The sequence below is a fragment of the Echeneis naucrates genome, chromosome 5 (assembly GCF_900963305.1).
Source record: "Echeneis naucrates chromosome 5, fEcheNa1.1, whole genome shotgun sequence".
Classification (NCBI taxonomy): domain Eukaryota; kingdom Metazoa; phylum Chordata; class Actinopteri; order Carangiformes; family Echeneidae; genus Echeneis; species Echeneis naucrates.
Window position 1 is genome coordinate 10,948,804 of NC_042515.1, and position 19,277 is coordinate 10,968,080.

Genomic DNA, 19,277 nt, shown 5'->3' on the forward strand with positions numbered 1-19,277 from the left:
TGTGGTTGTATCTTGCAGACTGATAAAGAAATTTTGATTGTTTCCATCCGCCATGTCTTGTTCTTACTGGAGAAACAACAGAAAGTTGCATAGTTTCCAACACTTTGCCACAGACGTCTTATCTATTTTTGCATTTGTCCTGAGAAAATAAAACTAGCCCAGATAAAAGGTGAGTAATTGCGCCAAAAGCAATGGAGGCCTATGTCACACTGTTTCCTAAAAAAAAAAAAAACAAACTTTCAGAATGAAGTCAGCCATGGCACAAACGCTCCTTTTCTTCAACATTTGGGTATTTTTAGTTGTATTTTATGATCTGCCCTGTCTCTGTGTTTTCTATATTTAAATATGTTCTCACTGTTGCATCAACCTGCCAAGGGGCTGCCGATGGAAATTAGTTGTGGTTATAATCCATCATGTTTACACATGACTGTTAATTAATATGCCATGTTCACGCCATTCCCACATGCCAAGAAAAGAACTATTTATTTAAAATAAAAAGTAGTGTAATTACAATGTCTACTTCAGAAATAGAGCTTGCCTTAAATGATACATTTATCTTCGGCCGCTTAGCCGTTTCTGGGTCTTGGGGGTCACTGGAGCCAATCTCAGCTCACACTGGGCGAGGGCAGGGTACACCTGGGACAGGTCACCAGATCATCACAGGGCCAACACACCCACTCACGTTCAAAATTTCGAGTCAATGAACCAGTGGGAGGAAACCGGAATACCAGAGGAAACCCACGCAAGCACATGCAAACTGCACAGAAAGGCCCCAGGCTGGGAACCAGACCCAAAACCTTCTGTGGGGGAGCAGCGGTAAGCACATTGCCACTGTGCTGTGTGGCAGGGGTATATTATAAGTGTCTGTGTTGGAGACAGTTGCACAAGAGAGTCAGTTCAGAGTGCGCTGGTACCATTTCACACCTCTTCCGTCACCTTCTGTGGTATCCGCACACTAGAACTTTTGAGCAAGTACCAAGTATGGTTCTGCTTAAACTTCTTTTATTTACTTTGATTTTTGATGAACTCGTTTTTGATTTGGATGCAACTTGCCCAAAAGGTAGAGTAAGACTTTCTTACAGCACATCGTAATTGTATGTCTCAATTTCTGAAATACATGAGATTGTTCTATTGGTGTTATTTTTTTTACCAATTCCTCTTGTTTTTCATGTGCATAAGTGTGTTACTGTGTAAGTACATTGTTTTTCTTGATTGTAAATACTTCTGTGAATCAAGGTACGAAAGTAAATGAACAAGGTCGGTGTGAAAACTGTCCTCATGGATATTACCAGCCTGAAGAAAATCATTCCAAATCATGTAAACCTTGTACAAGGTGTCGAGAGGGTAAGTATTGAAGCTTCAATATGACTCATTCAAAATAAAAAATAAAAAACTATTGCAAACGTTAACTTGTTTAGACGTGAGTTAACATTAAGTTCTCTAAACTTTTTTTTTTTCACTGTAGATCGGGGAAGTGAAGTTGAGCTGAAATGCACAAAAGTGAGCGACACAACATGTCGGTGTGTCAGAGGGTTTGTTCCTTGGCCAAGACATAATGATATCTGTAAATGTGAAATGGGATTTGGAATAAAAGATAAGGGTAAGTATGTAGATCACATACTGCTGCATGCAAAATGTCCATGATGTTGTCTTTGTACTGATAAATCATTTTTTCCTTGTCAGAGTGTTCACCATGTGAAAAGGGATATTTCAGCACAAAAATAAACTCATCCTGTCAAAAATGGACCAAGTATGTCATCACGATAAATAAAACAAATTTTATTTCAACGAAGTCAGAGCCTGTTATCTGCCCTTTTACATCTGCATTTTTTTGTTCTTCATGCCAGATGTGGTTCAGGAGAGAAATTTGCTGGAAACAGTACCTCTGATGTCATCTGTAATACATCCCTCATCCAACATGAGGAGACTCAAACTTCCACTATGCATAGGACCCCCGCCTCCACCACAACTACCACCACAGAGACTTCAAGACCTACATTAAGCATGGAGCGCAGCAACGAAACACAACCTCCTCTCACGAGGACAGGAAACCACATTGGTAAAACTTGCTGCCATGTTTTCACAACACCATTTCAGATTAAAGACAATATTCTATAATCCACATTTTCTTTGTCTTCCCCAGGTATGGCCCTCCTCGTGTTTGGAGCTGTTGGACTGCTTGCTTTGACCGCTGTGACCTGCAGGCTACACATAAAACCCTTTGTGAAGAATAAGCCACAACTACAATTAAGTATGTTGCTGGATTAAATGTATTTGTCTTTTGAAGGAATAGTACTTAATAACAGAATACACTGTAATTTGGTTTCTTGCTGGAAGTTATATCAGGAAGTCATATCAATCTCAATGTCTGTACAGTAAATGCGATGTTACAGTTAACTTAGATTGGCACAGAGGCTGGAGACAGCCAGCCAGGCTTTTTCCATATTATTCCAGCACTGCTACAGTCCAATAATTAGTTTGACATTCAATTTGTTTAATTAATGTACAAGATGTGTAAAAACAGTATGCAATGTCATTATATTGGGTTAGATTTCAGATCTCTCTTAACCAAATGCGGTATCCTCTCAGACTGTCTATCACCACATTATAGGCTTCACGCCAAAGAAAAATCCTCAAGCCAAATACCAGTAATCTTTAGTTTTTTTTAGTATCTTCAAATTATGTAGTATATTCAAATTTAGCAAAAAAAAAAAAGGCATGAAAGAAATATGTATTTAATCTAACGTAACTTCCAGGAAGCAAGTAAAGATGCAGACCTTGTGAATGGTAACCTTTGTGATGGGGATGATTCTTGTGAAAACTCACTGTGTGTCAGCGCTTTTCATTGTGGAAGAAAACAGACCTTTTTGACAGCCCCTGTGTGTTCAATACTTAAACACAATACTGAAAGAGCTACTTATCTGGATAGCGCTGTGTATATACAGCGTCATAAATATGAACAACCATTGTTGTTGACTTTGCTTTATTGTTCACTTTCAGCAAAGGATTCGTGCCGCAGGCCAGTGGAGGAGAGCGGTGATGACAGCATGTCCCCTCTTAAACAGAATCCAGTCTGAGGTGAAATCTTTCTTGACATGAACGTTAACTAATGCTGTGAATTTTTCACCTGAGAAATCTCATTCACTCATATAATGGTGATTTTAATCATGGAAATACATTTGAAAAATGTTTCATTGTATCTACGTATCTGTAGTCACATTTTATAGTGTGGTCAATATTTTACTTTTGTTTGTTCTGTTGTAATACAATATTGATTGATGTATCAGATCTGATCTGATGTGTAAAGCAAAGTAAGTCAAGTAGTAAAATATAGCTTTTACTACTTTCTTCACTAGGATTATTTTACTAAAATGTACTGTTTACTGTTTGAATATTTGAATTTGATTATTTTTATACAATAATAATAATATATAATATCCTATTGTAGAATATCTGGAATGTGAGACCATTTGCTGACAATTTCAGTTTTTAAAATACAAATATGTACATATGTTTCAGCTTTTTCAAGCATTATGATATGAAATGATGTAATATGGTTTAATGGGGTACATCTCTGAGAATTATAAAATGTGAATGGTATTGCAGAAAACATGTTCCATTTTTTTCAGTTATGTTCCACCAACAGGCCTGCCATCATGAAAGCAGTAATGGCAAAAAAACAACATACTTTCAGCAGTATGTGGGGTTGGGGGAGTTCCCCTGCTCTAGTTAAATGTGCCTTTTTCCCACTGACAACTTTGTCCTTCCTCTCAGCTCTTCATTTCAACCGCTGGAAAGATTCATATCATAAATGTAAGGACTTTCATGTTATTTATGTCTCTGAGACTTCCCTCAGCTTAAAACAGACAGAGGAGTTATGAAAGCCTGCTTTGCTGAGAAATCCAAAACACAAACCTTAAAATCACAAGTGGCCTTGGATGGACCTGGCAGACCCTATTTGACTGGTAGCATTGACATGAACAACAGTGGTGGGTTGCTTCCTGCATTTAAAATTGAAGTTGAAGTATTGAAGTTATTGAAGTTATATTGAAGTTTAGTGCAGCTAATGGCTTACATCCTCCAAATGCTATAAATCTCAAGGGTTGATTATGATGATTGCTGTGTAGCAAAGATGTTGATACACAAATTAGTTTTTGTTTTTTGTATAATCTTAGAAATTTCTGTCTCAAATGTCCCAGTCTTAAATGTTGAAATATTGAAATAAAACCTTCAAGGGAGAGAAATATGAAAGAAGTTTAGCTGGTAATGATGCACATCACAGTGGTTCCAGTGTCTGGATCAACCCAGTAGAAATCTTACCTCTCTTTCCATTGCTATATGTATCAGCGTTTTTGTTCTCTGATTTCAAAGTAAACCATGTCTTCCTGAAAGCATGTGGTTAAAATTTTTCAAAATGTACTTTAATTTTTGTACATCCAAGTAGCTGAAAATCAGTATTTGTGTACACAGATCGTTGATGCAGTTACTTTCAGTAAATGCCTGTAATAAAGGAAGTAAGTGTGCGGTTTAAAAGGCGTCACAGAGCATGTACATGATATAGTTTGTAGGTAGCTACCGTGTAAAGTAGGCAGGCACACTTGAATGAATCACAATTCTTGGGCAGAGTGCTTTGAAAACAAGCCACCATTTCCTTACACAAGGTAAACTGCAGCAAAGCTACCGCTGGGGTATTTGAGTTTAGTTCACTTAAACAACATGGATAAAGTAGTACAAACTACTTAAAAAAGACACACACATAAATATGTGTGATGATAACAAAAAAAAACCCAAAACAAAACAAACAAACAAACAAAAAAAAAAACAATACCAGGAAAGAATACCACTCCAATGAGTTTAAGTATGTTCTTCTTCACAGGTCATAACATGAAACAAGAAACATACCCCTGTTGATGGGGAAGTGCAAAAAAAAAAAAAAAAAAAAAAAAACAACTGCTGAGGATGACAATTCGTCACAAGATTTGCGCATTACCACCAAGCAACACCTGCCTTTGTTTTTTGTGTCTGCTTGACAAATAGATAAAGCAAATTTGTAATTTAATGAAACATCTGCTGTAAATAGACAAAACACAACCAAATATACAAATCAGCATGTAGTCTTGCAATATATATCAGCAAAGTAACTCTTGCTCTGTATTTGACTATGACTATTGACTATGCAGTTTCATTGCTGTTTTGTGCGAGAGATTACTGTTAAGATGAACAATTCAGTGTGCTTATTGGCTCCATATTTTGGTTATGTCATTATGTCTGATTCGAAAGAAAAGGCAAAGCTTCGGTGTTCGTGTTTAGGTGATGCCATCTGTGTGTTATATGTCACTAAATGTCACAACTTTAAGTAAACATCCTAAAAGTTCAGTGACAGACTGACTTCTCTCCCACGCTAACCACAGTATTGCGAGGGCACAATTGTTCAGTGGAGTTTTAAAGGGAAATTCAGATTTCTACTGTCATCTGTCATCATTTCTGTTTCAACTGTGCATCGCCAACTTTGATAACTGGGCCTAATTGCATCTGTGATGAGGTCACATCCTGACTAAGATGTGTATGCGATTGTCTAGCCGTTAATCACAGAGACAGAATGACATGATCATGTGTTCGTGGTCTGGTCATATGCTGTGAGGTCTAGATGGGCATGAATTTAACTGGAGACTGCTTCTGCTCTTTTTTCAACTGCATCACACATGTTGATTTGATGTAGCAATGCACTTTTGATATCAAGAATTTTGATTGAGTTGTTCTGTTTTCAATTCTTTTATCCAGGCTTTGAATGTGTCAAGTAATGTAGAAGGGCAATATGAATTTCATTGCTTGGTTTCTTTGTTTTTTACCGTACATATAACAATAAACATTTTGAATCTTGAATCTCGATATACAACCTAAAAGTTTACAGGTTTCTACAGTACGAAGACAAATATCAAGCGCCACTGTCAAAAATAATAATCATTTCCACATCTCAAGCTCTCACCTTGCCAAGGCAGTAGGGTTGCAACCAATGATTTTTATTTGTTTTCTGTTTTTTTTTGTTATTGTATATCCAAAAACTAAAGCAATTTTCTCAGATTTCCACTGACATTCACTTTACAAACATGAAACAAAGATAACTGTGAAATCCTCAAATTTGTCAAGTTGGAATTATACATCTTCATGTGAGTTTGGTCAATAACATAAATGATTAATTGATGAATAAAGTTATCTAAAAGATCAATAACATACAAATTGGCAAATTTGTTGTTGAAAACTTCGCATGTGTCATCAGAGAGACTTCCACAGTTGTGAGGACACCCACCCACCCTCCAGATAATTCATCTCTTTTGGGACACTAGTAGTTGTAATGGCATTTGGAGTATTTGTCGTCACCTGAGTCAAATTACATGAGTCATGTTGGGCTTTTATTCAATGTTAAGCTGTTAGAATGTAAGTGTACACCCTCCTCCACCACACGATGAACAGGGGGAAAAACACAGCACAGGCTTGACCGCAATAAAATGTTTCATTATGGAAATATACACCTTTTAGTCAGACTTTGAGCATATATTGGACCACACATATTCATGTTGTTTCTCATTTAAACCAGCGGTGTGAGCACAGCGGTTTTGGGAGATCCTGCAGAAAATTTTGGGAAAACATTTTTACTACTTTTGCATCCACACGTTTGACTTTGGACTTCCCAGGACTGATTGAAATTCAGATGTATTTGTATTTGAGTTTCCTGGAGTTCATCATCAACCGTTTGACTTTCTACCTGTGGAGGTTTTCTGTTTTCAGACTGAAGAGAAAACTTGGGGTGCATTTGGCGGACTTTTTCTTTTGGTCACTAAGTGCCGTCACATTCAGTGCTGTGTTATTTGAACACAGAAAATGATCTCACAACCCCTAAATATACAGCTATCTGAATGACTATGTACTACCCAGATTTTTTTTTTTTCACAATAGTAATATTTTGTTAAAATAAACGGCAATGGTAATGGTGATATTTAGGCATGTAGAATTGGTAGACTTGATAATTATAAACCAAATTAAATCTACATAGGTTCCATTAGATACAATTCAAAATAACCACAAAAACATAACTCTAAACGATTTATAATGATGGATAGGCGAGAGACACAAAAATCACGTTTTCTTAGATGGATTACATGCACTGGTTATTTAGCTGAGACTGAGTAGTGAGAATTAAGAGAAAAAATTATGGATTAGGGGGCACACGACTAGCCAAGTTTTCCCTAATCTGAAATAAGGTAGCTCATGTATGAATAACATATAAACATCCACCAATATAATAACTGCTGTCTTGTCGTAGCATAACTGTTTTGTTCTCAGTTCCTGCTGAGGTGACAGCTGAACTGAAAACACCTCCACTAACAGATGCTTCACAGGAAAACCTCTCTGATAGATCATGATTAAAACAGCTATTTTTGCCTTTGATAAAGATCAGTTAAATAGTCCAACTTCAAATGAGTAAAATGTAACCACCAGTTTTTGTTTTTTGTTTCTTTTCCATCTGTCACTCTTGCTACATTGTTCACTCCTGTTCATTGCAGTGATCTACTGCTGGTCTTTCACTTTCTATCTTTTTTTAATTGTGCCACAGCTTCTGTCACTCACGCTGACGTGTTACGCTGACGCGTTACACTGACGTCAGGGAACATTCAAAATAAAACCCAGTGAACATCAGCAAAACACTGGCCATAATGTTTCCTCTTTGGTGTTCGCTGGCAGTTCTTTGTGCTCCAAGATGGACTGTGGGATCTCTTCGTGTCTGCAATACTGAACAGACGGAGGTTGAAGATCAATGCTGTGACAAGTGCCCCCCAGGTAAAATACAAGATTGAACAGTAAACCTTGAATATAATGAGATAAATTCTTATTTCATACAAATCTGTTTGTGTAAACCGCTTGATGCAAATATTAGATATGTACAATATAACCTAGGAAGTTGTATTCGAGACACTGAGTGAGAATATTATCCATATTCTTAAGGGTGACTGCATTTTTTTGTTTGTTTGTTTATTTTTTGTATTGAAGGGACATATTTGAAGGCGTTTTGCACCGAGCACAACCAAACACTCTGCAATCCTTGTGAAGAGGGCTACTTCTCAGATGCATATACATTCTTTGACAGATGTGAGAAGTGCCAGTCCTGCTCACAGCGTAAGGCTGAAAATAATAAGTTTGATTTAAGTCAAAAAAGGTGCTGTGAACACAGCAAATAAAACACAGAATATTCTTAACAACTGCAAGTCCTGTGTTTGGATTTTTGTCATCCCACAGAGTATGTTGAGAAGTGTACACTGACCACAAACGCAAAATGTTCGTGCTCTCCTGGTTTCCTGTGTTCTGACAATGTCTGTTCAGATTGTAAGAAAAATGAAGATGTCGTAGGGAAAACCCCGAACACAACAGGTGAGACATTGAGGTTATTATAACAGCCAATTATATCAGTTATATCATTAGTTTCAGCCAGTAAGTTAGATGTTGTTTGTATATATTTGATTGGACAATTTGAGATTGTGATTTTCACATTGTATGCCATTGTGGTGCAAATGGAAAAAATTTGTAAATATGAAAAACCACATCTGTAGGTTTGATTAACACTAACCACCCCCCATGACACGTCATTAATAATGTGGTTATGCCCCGTTCTTGGGTGCCCCTGTGGGGCGCACAAAATACAACCCGTGACCAGCAAAAGCCTATAAGACAGTTATAAAACGACACACTTCATAATTTTGTCAACAAAAATCTATCAAAAATATTTGCATGCATTAAAATAGTCATTATATAAGCGAGAAGAGGGAGAGCTGTTCATAATGTTGTTTAAGTTTCTTGAAAAAGAGATACGAAAAACTGCAGGGCAAGCTGACTGGCAATTGTTTCTGTTGGCTAATAAGGCGTTTATCTCAAGGACAATCTTTTGGAGCATTCGGTGAGTTGAAGATAAACTCAAAGTAGCACTTTTATATCAGTTTGCTAACATATTTGCAGTTGTAATGGCAACAGAGAGAGGCTCAGAAGCAAAAGTGTTTACCATTTTCACTATGCGCATCATGGAAATGTCATGAGTTTTTCAGGGATTTGGTGACGAATGAAAGAATCTGTAGTTGCAGATGGAAAGTACTCCAATAATACTGTGTGTCCTGGTGATGCCTATTTTGATGTGAAAGCGAACATCTGCAAGCCTTGGACACAGTAAGACCTGTTCAACTTAAAGAATTAAACCACAGTAATAACTCCAAAAAAAAAAAAAAATAAATAAAAATACCCCACTGCTTTACATTAACATAAACTGTTTCTGGTCAACAGGTGCAGCACATTAGGACTTGCTGAATTCTTTCCAGGAAACAAAACCCACAATGCAGTTTGTATTGCACGTGGTATGTAGACATGAGAGATATGACACATTTTTGTTATGCTGTACATCAGTATATGATAATACAATTGGAATGAACTAACATAACTGTAATTTGGTGTTCCAGTATTGAATGGAGACATTTTTGTGGCGTTTGGCATTGGCATTGTTTTGCTCTCTGTCAGCATCCTTATATTTGTGTCCCGTGCCTGTATAAAGTACCTAAAGAAGGACAAACCAAGTAAGTAAGCCTTAAAGCTGAATAATAATTCACAGAAATTCATTTCTGTGAATTATTATAATTTTTCATTTTTTCATCTTCATTTCTTTCTTTTTTTTCTTTTGAAAGGAGCAGATTTGTGGATTAAGATATATTTGTTTTATCATTTAACAACACTGGATCAAAGTATTTTGGCATTTGTTTTGGGGACATAAAAATAAACTAGTGGAAACACAGCTCCAATGCCACAAAAACCGTAAGCAATGGCACTAAGTAATGGCAAAAAGTACTTATTGACATATTCATGCTTCATTGTTGAAGGACACTTTTAATTACCAGTTCGGTCAACTGGCTTTTGAAGTGTTATCGTTTGTTAAATGGAGACCATTTGCTGAGTTGTCATCACACAAACTTAATCCCTTGTAATGCAGGTTAATTATTAAAATAATAAAAATGAAAGAGGCCATGTTCACAAGAGGGAGAAGAGTCTACATATGACTCTTTGCAAAGCTGCTCAAACAATGTGTGGGTGTTTGGGATGGTGTTCTTAACACATTGGTTCGTAGAGTTTCACTGACCACCGGTTATTGTCAGAAGGAGCTTTGTGAACACTCCCACAGAGGTTAAATACCTGGGTCCGGCTCCACTGTTTTGTCAGACTAGTGAGGACTAGTCAGACTGGTGCATTAAGCACTGATGAAGCTCCCTTGGATAAGAGGCAAAACGTCCAGTTGCTTTTGATTCAATTGTTGGCCGGATATGACTATGACCTGGATGAATGAGAATATACACAGACGTCACTAGGCTGTACTACCTTCTGTTCAAATACTTTCCTGCCATATTAAAATATCTGATTGGCAAAAAGAGGTATTCTGGCACAGATTTCAAAATATGCTTGTCTGTTCTCTCTGCTTCAGGTAAAAATCCCGTTTTAGCAGTTTCCACCAACACTGACTTTCATCTGTCAAAGGAAGAGAGTGGACTCCAGCTCATCACTCAGGATGATTGCAATGACTGCAAGAGTTTCAGTGAACTTCGTGTCTGAAATGTCTCTCACTTTTGAAAAGAAGATCTGAAATGACATGAGCTGTCTGTTTAGCTACATCTTTAAATGTTGAGGTGATGGTACAATAAATAATCAGAAACTCTGTAAACAGAGTCGGCAGTAAGAGTAAGAAGAGAAAGCTCCTGAATGAAAGATTCCCACCTTTGAACTCTGGACTAACTGGACAGATCTGGCCAAGACCAGGATATGGATTGTTCCCAATTAGCATTGGTCTTGTGGACAACATCTGCTCCACTATCGGTGCTGGTCAAGTAGAAGGACAAGATAGTAAAGACAAAATCTGTGCAAACCTACAGACAGAGCTATTTCAGTATCTATTGATCAACTCCAGTGATGAATAAGGCAAAACTAATTGTTTTAGTAGTGAAATTACTGAAATTATTTGAACAATTGAATAGTTTTCCATTACTGATGGAACAAATATACTAGTTACTTTCCACCACTTACTAAAGCAGACCTAGACACCGTTGAACCCTAACCCAGTGAGAAAAACATTGGCGACAGTGGCAAAGAAAATCTTCCTTTTCAGGGCCAGAAACCTTAAACAGGATCAGACGGTTGGGTGAGTTTTAGTTGGGAAATAATAAAAAGAGAGAGAGCTCGTCTTGGGTATCAGTGGATGGTTTATTGGTCAATGTGCAAATACAAGAAGTATGAATCAAGTGCTTTCAGCTACTTAGTAAGGAACATTAAGTTAAAACGTGTATATCAGTGTGTGTGTGTTGTAGGGGTGCTGTGTGTATATCAGTGTGTGTGTGTTGTAGGGGTGCTGTGTGTATATCAGTGTGTGTGTGTGTGTGTGTGTTGTAGGGGTGCTGTGTGTATATCAGTGTGTGTGTTTTGTGGGGGCGCTGTGTGTATATCAGTGTGTGTGTGTGTGTGTGTGTGTTGTAGGGGTGCTGTGGGTATATCAGTGTGTGTGTGTTGTGGGGGCGCTGTGTGTATATCAGTGTGTGTGTGTTGTGGGGGCACTGTGTGTATATCTGTGTGTGTGTGTGTGTGTGTGTTAGTGTTGTAGGGGTGCTGTGTGTATATCAGTGTGTGTGTGTTGTGGGGGCGCTGTGTGTATATCAGTGTGTGTGTGTTGTGGGGGCACTGTGTGTATATCAGTGTGTGTGTGTTGTGGGGGCGCTGTGTGTATATCAGTGTGTGTGTGTGTGTGTGTGTATATCAGTGTGTGTGTGTTGTGGGGGCGCTGTGTGTATATCAGTGTGTGTGTGTGTTGTGGGGGCGCTGTGTGTATATCAGTGTGTGTGTTAGTGTTGTAGGGGTGCTGTGTGTATATCAGTGTGTGTGTGTTGTGGGGGCGCTGTGTGTATATCAGTGTGTGTGTGTGTGTGTGTGTGTTGTAGGGGTGCTGTGGGTATATCAGTGTGTGTGTGTTGTGGGGGCGCTGTGTGTATATCAGTGTGTGTGTGTTGTGGGGGCGCTGTGTGTATATCTGTGTGTGTGTGTGTGTGTGTTAGTGTTGTAGGGATGCTGTGTGTATATCTGTGTGTGTGTGTTGTGGGGGCGCTGTGTGTATATCAGTGTGTGTGTGTTGTGGGGGCACTGTGTGTATATCAGTGTGTGTGTGTTGTGGGGGCGCTGTGTGTATATCAGTGTGTGTGTGTGTTGTGGGGGCGCTGTGTGTATATCAGTGTGTGTGTGTTGTGGGGGCGCTGTGTGTATATCAGTGTGTGTGTGTGTTGTGGGGGCGCTGTGTGTATATCAGTGTGTGTGTGTTGTGGGGGCGCTGTGTGTGTATCAGTGTGTGTGTGTATATCAGTGTGTGTGTGTTTTGGGGGCGCTGTGTGTGTATCAGTGTTTGTGTGTGTGTGTGTATATCAGTGTGTGCGTGTTGTGGGGGCGCTGTGTGTGTATCAGTGTGTGTGTGTGTGTGTGTGTGTGTGTTTTGGGGGCGCTGTGTGTGTATCAGTGTTTGTGTGTGTGTGTGTATATCAGTGTGTGTGTGTTGTGGGGGCGCTGTGTGTGTATCAGTGTGTGTGTGTGTGTGTGTGTGTGTGTGTTTTGGGGGCGCTGTGTGTGTATCGGTGTGTGTGTGTATATCAGTGTGTGTGTGTTGTGGGGGCGCTGTGTGTGTATATCAGTGTGTGTGTGTGTTGTGGGGGCGCTGTGTGTGTATCAGTGTTTGTGTGTGTGTGTGTATATCAGTGTGTGTGTGTGTTGTGGGGGCGCTGTGTGTGTATCAGTGTGTGTGTGTGTGTGTGTGTGTGTGTGTGTGTGTGTGTGTGTGTGTGTGTGTGTGTTTTGGGGGCGCTGTGTGTGTATCAGTGTGTGTGTGTATATCAGTGTGTGTGTGTTGTGGGGGCGCTGTGTGTGTATCAGTGTTTGTGTGTGTGTGTGTATATCAGTGTGTGTGTGTGTTGTGGGGGCGCTGTGTGTGTATCAGTGTGTGTGTGTGTGTGTGTGTGTGTGTGTGTGTGTGTGTGTGTGTGTGTGTGTGTGTGTTTTGGGGGCGCTGTGTGTGTATCAGTGTGTGTGTGTATATCAGTGTGTGTGTGTTGTGGGGGCGCTGTGGGGCTCCTGCTGGCTCACTGATCATATGACAGCCTCTCTGCTCCCACTTCCCCTCCTCGCTGGAAAAAAACGCCACATCTGACAGAGGGAGACTCAGGAAGCTGCCCAGGGGAGAGCGATCACCGAGGCCGAGATGCTGGCGCTGATAAACCGGCTTTTGGACTGGTTCAGGTCCCTGTTCTGGAAGGAGGAGATGGAGCTGACACTGGTCGGCCTCCAGTACTCTGGAAAAACAACATTTGTAAACGTGATCGCTGTAAGTCTGCAGCCGCTGCTAGCCACCTCGCTAGGGCAGAGCTAATACCGTTAGCCGCTAATAATGGGGGGCGGGGGTCATGTAGTGAAGTTGTGCGTTTTTGCTTGTTTATGAGTCCAAAAACTACACGTATTGTCACTCGGCTGCATCCACACAATCCAGACTGAAAGTGTGTCACTGAGTCACCTGAGCTAGCCGGTCTGCTGCTAGCCGGCTAGTTGGTGCCTGTGTTGTTGAGATAGCCGATAAATGCTAAACACACCTGCCGTGTAAGTGACTCACGTGTTGTCACCAGAGTTTTTGATCACTTAAACACAACTTTGACCCTGACAGGCAGGATGGCGCTCACACACACACACACACACACACACACACACACACACACACACACACAGATGTGTCACCTTGCCACCCTTTTGTACAAATCTCCTGCCACAAGCTGAGCAGACCCACACCGTCAAACCAAATTGAGTCAGTATTTTTCGATGATAGTCTGTGCCACTTTATTTTCATGTGCATAGATGTGGTACAATATTTAGAGAGATGTTTATGTGGCATGAAAAATGACTATTTGAATAGTTGGGAATCATTGATCTTATTTTTTCCTGCAGCTGTAACTTTGTGACCTTTAATATCAAAATGCAAATGATGAGAAGTGCATCTGATTGTGCCTTCTGAGTCTGAAGAGTGTGTTTGTTTTTCGTGTCTGTCTGAGGGCATTTCTCTTGTGCAACTTTGGAGGGATTTCTCAAAATTTGTGTTTCAGGTGGAGCAATGCTGTTGAATTATTTCTTCACAGCCACTTAACTTTTAAGCTGCATGTTGGTGGGTGGCTTTTGGTTTGGTTTTTGGTTCTTATCAGTTTGCTTGTGGTGATAAAAATTTGTACTATTTCGGCTCTAATTGACTGAAGTGATAGGGCTACAGAGGCTTGGTGTAAAATACAAATTTTAGTATGCTTCATACGCATTTGCAGTAATTTATATTTCACTGTACAAGCACTCTGGACAAGATGCCAAGATGTCATGATGTCAGTGAAATCTGAGGATCGGGTAAAGTGTTGGAGTCTGGGGAGGAAGTGGAATTTGGGGTTTGAATAGATTACTGCTTTATCCTTTTACACTTAAGAGATGAGGAAAATGTATTGCCAGATTTTAACGCAGGGTTTTGAATGTGTGAAGTGTTATAGTGGGGGTGGTTCCTCCTTCCTCAGTCATAAGACTGCCGCACTCATTTCCACTTAGCTTATCAGGTGACTCCAACCGGTCATGTGCTGGGAAATGTGTGTAGAACAGACTCCCGGCAGGTTTTTGCGAAGGAGCAATATAGACAGCTAAGCAGGAAAATGCTGCTGGTTCTGTAGGGTGCGGGGGATTTTTTTTCTTCCCTCCAGTCTGCAATAATGAAGAAGACAGAAAGTTTTATCACTTGGCTCTATGAAACATTGTACATTTTTAATTATATTTTGTTTTGTTTACACTTTTGCTTTTTATGAGTACAAGTCCCATCCACAGGTTTGGATATAGTTATACATAAACTCAAACTCCCTGTTATGTTGCCTTGAATTCCTCATCTGCAATAGCTATCATGTAATGCTTTTAGTATGAATGATTTAAAACCAAACCTTGAATTTCAAATCTTGTTTTAATAGTACTGAGTTTTGTGTCTTATGTCTTTTATGAATTATTATTATTGATACTTCAAATTTAAATCTTTTTAATATATACAACATTATTTTTTCTTTAATTTGATTATTTGTTGATGCACATATTTTCAGTCAGGAAATTTCAGTTGTCAGGAAATAACACATGCTCATGTGTTTCCTTTCAGTCTGGGCATTTCAGTGAAGACATGATTCCTACAGTTGGGTTCAACATGAGAAAAGTCACCAAAGGAAATGTTACCATCAAGGTTCACTTTTCATTTTTGTGCTGTTTATAAAAACCATTCAATGAAATGTTAATTTGGTCTTTGAAGAAGGTGATATTTTCACTGTGAATGACATGTGGAAACAGTGCCAATGTGCCCTTGATTCTGTAGATCTGGGATATAGGAGGGCAGCCAAGGTTCAGGAGCATGTGGGAGCGGTACTGTCGGGGAGTTAATGCGATCGTGTGAGTATACAAGCTCTGGCTCTCAGATAGATTCATTTAGAGGGAATTTAAATTTGCAGAAACAACACTCATTCAAATGTGCAACCTCTCAATATTATCAAACCTCATTCTACTCTGTTTCACATACTTATTTTTAGGTATATGGTTGATGCAGCAGATCGAGAAAAGGTGGAGGCATCTAGAAATGAGCTTCATAATTTATTAGACAAACCTCAGTTGCAAGGAATTCCTGTAAGTCTTCCTTTGTTTGTGGTTTGTTTTGTTTTGCAAAACTATGTGTGGGTTTTGCCGGCACTTTCTTGTTGCATTTGCTGATTTCAGTTGTAATTTTTTCTTTAGGTTCTGGTACTTGGCAACAAAAGGGATCTTCCCAGTGCGCTAGATGAAAAGCAACTTATTGAGAAAATGTAAGTATCAAAAATGGTGAAAACTAGGGCTGGGTGATTGGGGAAAATATCTAATCATGATTTATTTTTTTTTTTTTGACAGTGATTGTGGTTACGATTTGAGTAGTGGTTTCATTTTGTGCTTTTTTGAAGTCCTGGTGGAGCTTTGTTTTATTTTTGCCATTCTAAGCATATGGTGACAATTTAGTCTCCACGGCATATAACATATTTTCTATGAAAAGTATCAGACCGTTTTATCTCATGCGGGAGTTTGGACTAATCCCTATAATACTTGTTTACTTTACAGGCCAACATTATAAAGAAGTTATAACTCTCAGCTTCAATGCTACACCTTTTTTACATTTAGACCAACATCTCTTGCTCTCATGTTGTGCCATGAATACAAACAAGCTGTCGGCGCCTCCCAACTGGATAACGTAATTGGCTTAGGCCGCTTCTGATCAGGAGGAGCGAGCACTCCGTTACGTAGTAGTTTTACAATGAGGAAATCCATCTTTGTTTGCCTAATATTTTTTTTTCTCTACATTGCAGCCTTTTGCAATTTGCTAATCGGCATTTCTGAAATTGCGATTTGTTTTGCTAAAAATTCCATAAATTGTTCAGCCCTTGTGAAAACACAACTGGGTGTTCAGTTCGGCACTTTTTAATCACACAACATTGCACTTTCTTTCAAGAAAATGTAATTGATTTGATTACAGTTTTTCTCTTTAAATATTTTAGATTTAGTATTGCATCAAAAACCTGCCTGGTCTAGACATATTACAACTGCATATCAGATGAATTACTTTTCGTTTAATGCCACATCCCTTGTGCAGCTGTTAATACTAATAATGGAAAAACAAATTAACCATTTTCTTTTTCATCTCTTTGTTGTTAAAAAAAAGAAATACTTGAATGTGAGGATATTGCACCTTCTGCCGTCAAGTTAGTAGCATGTTTTCAATGAGAGCAATGTTAAACCGCATCCAACAAGTTGCAGATGAAAGACCTAGTGATCAGTGTGACTTTTCATATGTCTTTATGCATATTTTTCCTTTCATAGGAATCTGGCAGCTATTCAGGACAGAGAGATATGCTGCTACTCAATTTCATGCAAAGAAAAAGACAACATTGGTAAGTTGAAATGAATCACTACAGTGTTATTTTTAATTGGAACAGTGTGCCATGTCTTCCTTACGATTCAATTTGGGATAAATAAACAAATGAACTTGATTCAAAATCATCACGTTAACAGTTTTACTGGTGAAGTTTTTACAGAATTCAGTTTGATTTCCTCCAGTTATTACCATCAGTGCAAAACAGTAAGGCTAAGAAAACAGCAGTCAGCAAATGTGAGCCTCTTTGAATCTATTTTTTCTCTTAATATTTTCATTAAGATTCTACAATTTAAAATCAAGCAATGGTAACTCAGCAAAGGGCAGCTCTTAGGAAAAAATTTCTGGTAAGCAAAACAAACTAAGAGTTACCTTAAAGGTTACTCATAAAAATTCAGATTTCTTATTTTGCAATATAAATATTTGCGTTTCGCTGCCCTCCCTGGGGCATTGCATCACTTTTTTGCACTTTGCTGCCACCTGTTGATCAGTGGTATCACACTATCGGTAGCAGCTCCAAAAGCAAGACAGGAGGTCTGAAACCCATTAGCAAGCAAACCATGATATTTAGTCAGACAGTACATGGATAATGTTTACATTTATTTATTTAAATAATTTGCTTTACTGTTGTTATGGAAAGCACAATGAGGATTTATTTATTTATTTTTTTTCATCTGGTTTGACCTGTATTGTCTTACGGTTGACCCTTTAGTGAACTTAAAGAAGTATAAGTGAAGGGGATCATGACAGTAAACACTAGAAGTGGGTATAACAGTTTAAGGGAGTTGAAATTGGTTGAAAAATCAGAATCATGAACTGATTCTCACTCTGACTTTGCATCTTTTTTTCTTGTTTTTCTTCAGACATCACGCTTCAGTGGCTCATCCAGCACTCAAAATCCCGAAGGAGCTGAAAACGCAGGAGCTGTTTGCCAGCTATGTTTGCCATGTTACTGTCATGCCACACTTTAATCACTGCGATGATGTACAGTTGTATCTTCAGCTCACATGTTGCACTGTTTTGCTCGTGTCATACGATTTCTTTTCTCCTTTCACATTGTGATTTGTTTCACAAACCCTGGCAATGCACTACTAAACATGTAATTTCCTAAATTTAAAGAATGTAATTGGCATTACTTTCAATAAGACTGAGAACATCCTTTATCAACTATTTTTTACCCTTCAGGCATTACCTTGTTGATCCTACCCAAAGGGTATAGAACAACACACTCTTGAAGGAGGGTTTACTCAAGCAGGCCTCACATAATTAGAAATGTTCCTCAGTCAGATTATGATGCTAGGAGATGTCTGATGTGGAAGTGCAGGATTTTCTCATTTCTTCCTAACTCTGTTCTGATGACCATCACCCTTAGCTTGACCAGGTTTTCTTTTTTTCAGAGACATATTGTTTGTTTTAGAAAAATCTGCATTTAAACATGTCAATTTGAGCAGGTCTGTACAAATATCAAGCTAATATGATTTTTACTGATGTGTGACGTGCGTGTATGAATATATGATTCTATTTAAAGTCTGAATGTACTAAAAGTAAAGCTGTACAGGGTTGTGTGGTTCATATTGGCCTCTGTTTGTACGTAGCCTCAGTGGAATGATGTCCTTTGTGCTGCCTCTATGCTGACAGAGTGGCAGAATTTAAAGTGCCTTGTGCAGTGTCTCTCACCTCTGAAGCAGAGCAGCATGCAAGGTGTGCCCACCTGGGTAGAGCAAAAATACACCACTTCAATACATTCAAGAAATAAAAAGGCATGCTTTTTAATTTAGACATTGTCCAGTTATTTGTACCTCACATTTTTAACCATCACTGTCACCCATTTATGTACAGGTACAAGAAAACAAAAACAAGTCAAGCAGGTTCAGGGTGTGTACACTCACAAAGTCCTGACAAGAGGTCTAAAGGAAATAAATGTGCAAGTTGACAATGGGTGTTTAAAACCTCAAATACCTAGCCTGCAAAGAGAAAAAAAGAAAAAACAACTACAAAAGCAGAAGCTGCTGTGTGCACATCTGGTATATAATGTGGCAAGTGGTCTAAGTGTAACGATAACTCATTACTTACTATTTGGCAATGAATAATTGAAAATATATTGTTTAAATGAATCATTTCCTATTATTTCTTATAGGATGTGTCACAGTAAATCCAGACTGTTAATACAATTTAATTAAAAAAATTCTTTACTTTTCCTCAGATATCTTTAATAGTTTGTTTAGGTTGT

The 19,277-nt window shown here is 38.7% G+C and overlaps 3 protein-coding genes across 3 annotated transcripts; all 3 read left to right on the top strand.

The window, feature by feature from the left end:
• Nucleotides 1–620: 620 nt before the first annotated feature.
• Nucleotides 621–4,960, top strand: LOC115043707 (tumor necrosis factor receptor superfamily member 4). Its single transcript, XM_029502368.1, has 7 exons — nucleotides 621–1,060; nucleotides 1,237–1,344; nucleotides 1,466–1,600; nucleotides 1,684–1,750; nucleotides 1,848–2,059; nucleotides 2,144–2,251; nucleotides 3,001–4,960. Exons 1-7 carry the CDS (start codon nucleotides 751–753, stop codon nucleotides 3,075–3,077), a joined length of 1,017 nt encoding a protein of 338 aa, XP_029358228.1. The 5' UTR covers nucleotides 621–750; the 3' UTR covers nucleotides 3,078–4,960.
• Nucleotides 4,961–7,712: 2,752 nt separating this feature from the next.
• tnfrsf18 (tumor necrosis factor receptor superfamily, member 18) lies at nucleotides 7,713–11,450 on the top strand. The gene is made up of 7 exons (XM_029502908.1): nucleotides 7,713–7,836; nucleotides 8,047–8,172; nucleotides 8,293–8,424; nucleotides 9,123–9,210; nucleotides 9,325–9,395; nucleotides 9,498–9,611; nucleotides 10,508–11,450. Exons 1-7 carry the CDS (start codon nucleotides 7,713–7,715, stop codon nucleotides 10,633–10,635), a joined length of 783 nt encoding a protein of 260 aa, XP_029358768.1. The 3' UTR covers nucleotides 10,636–11,450.
• A 1,672-nt stretch (nucleotides 11,451–13,122) lies between these two features.
• arl8ba (ADP-ribosylation factor-like 8Ba) lies at nucleotides 13,123–18,824 on the top strand. The gene is made up of 7 exons (XM_029501943.1): nucleotides 13,123–13,432; nucleotides 15,263–15,343; nucleotides 15,473–15,546; nucleotides 15,684–15,777; nucleotides 15,886–15,953; nucleotides 16,996–17,066; nucleotides 17,911–18,824. Exons 1-7 carry the CDS (start codon nucleotides 13,310–13,312, stop codon nucleotides 17,958–17,960), a joined length of 561 nt encoding a protein of 186 aa, XP_029357803.1. The 5' UTR covers nucleotides 13,123–13,309; the 3' UTR covers nucleotides 17,961–18,824.
• The last annotated feature ends 453 nt before the right edge of the window (nucleotides 18,825–19,277 follow it).

Bases quoted from the DNA above. Each gene is read 5' to 3' on its own strand.
- arl8ba (XM_029501943.1), top strand. From the start codon at position 13,310: ATGCTGGCGCTGATAAACCGGCTTTTGGACTGGTTCAGGTCCCTGTTC. The intron at 15,344-15,472 runs GTTCACTTTTCA...TTGATTCTGTAG, and splicing joins AAGGAAATGTTACCATCAAG to ATCTGGGATATAGGAGGGCA. The intron at 15,778-15,885 runs GTAAGTCTTCCT...TTTTTTCTTTAG, and splicing joins CTCAGTTGCAAGGAATTCCT to GTTCTGGTACTTGGCAACAA.
- tnfrsf18 (XM_029502908.1), top strand. From the start codon at position 7,713: ATGTTTCCTCTTTGGTGTTCGCTGGCAGTTCTTTGTGCTCCAAGATGG. The intron at 7,837-8,046 runs GTAAAATACAAG...TTTGTATTGAAG, and splicing joins CTGTGACAAGTGCCCCCCAG to GGACATATTTGAAGGCGTTT. The intron at 8,425-9,122 runs GTGAGACATTGA...AAGAATCTGTAG, and splicing joins GAAAACCCCGAACACAACAG to TTGCAGATGGAAAGTACTCC.
- LOC115043707 (XM_029502368.1), top strand. From the start codon at position 751: ATGCAAACTGCACAGAAAGGCCCCAGGCTGGGAACCAGACCCAAAACC. The intron at 1,061-1,236 runs GTAGAGTAAGAC...CTGTGAATCAAG, and splicing joins GGATGCAACTTGCCCAAAAG to GTACGAAAGTAAATGAACAA. The intron at 1,345-1,465 runs GTAAGTATTGAA...TTTTCACTGTAG, and splicing joins TTGTACAAGGTGTCGAGAGG to ATCGGGGAAGTGAAGTTGAG.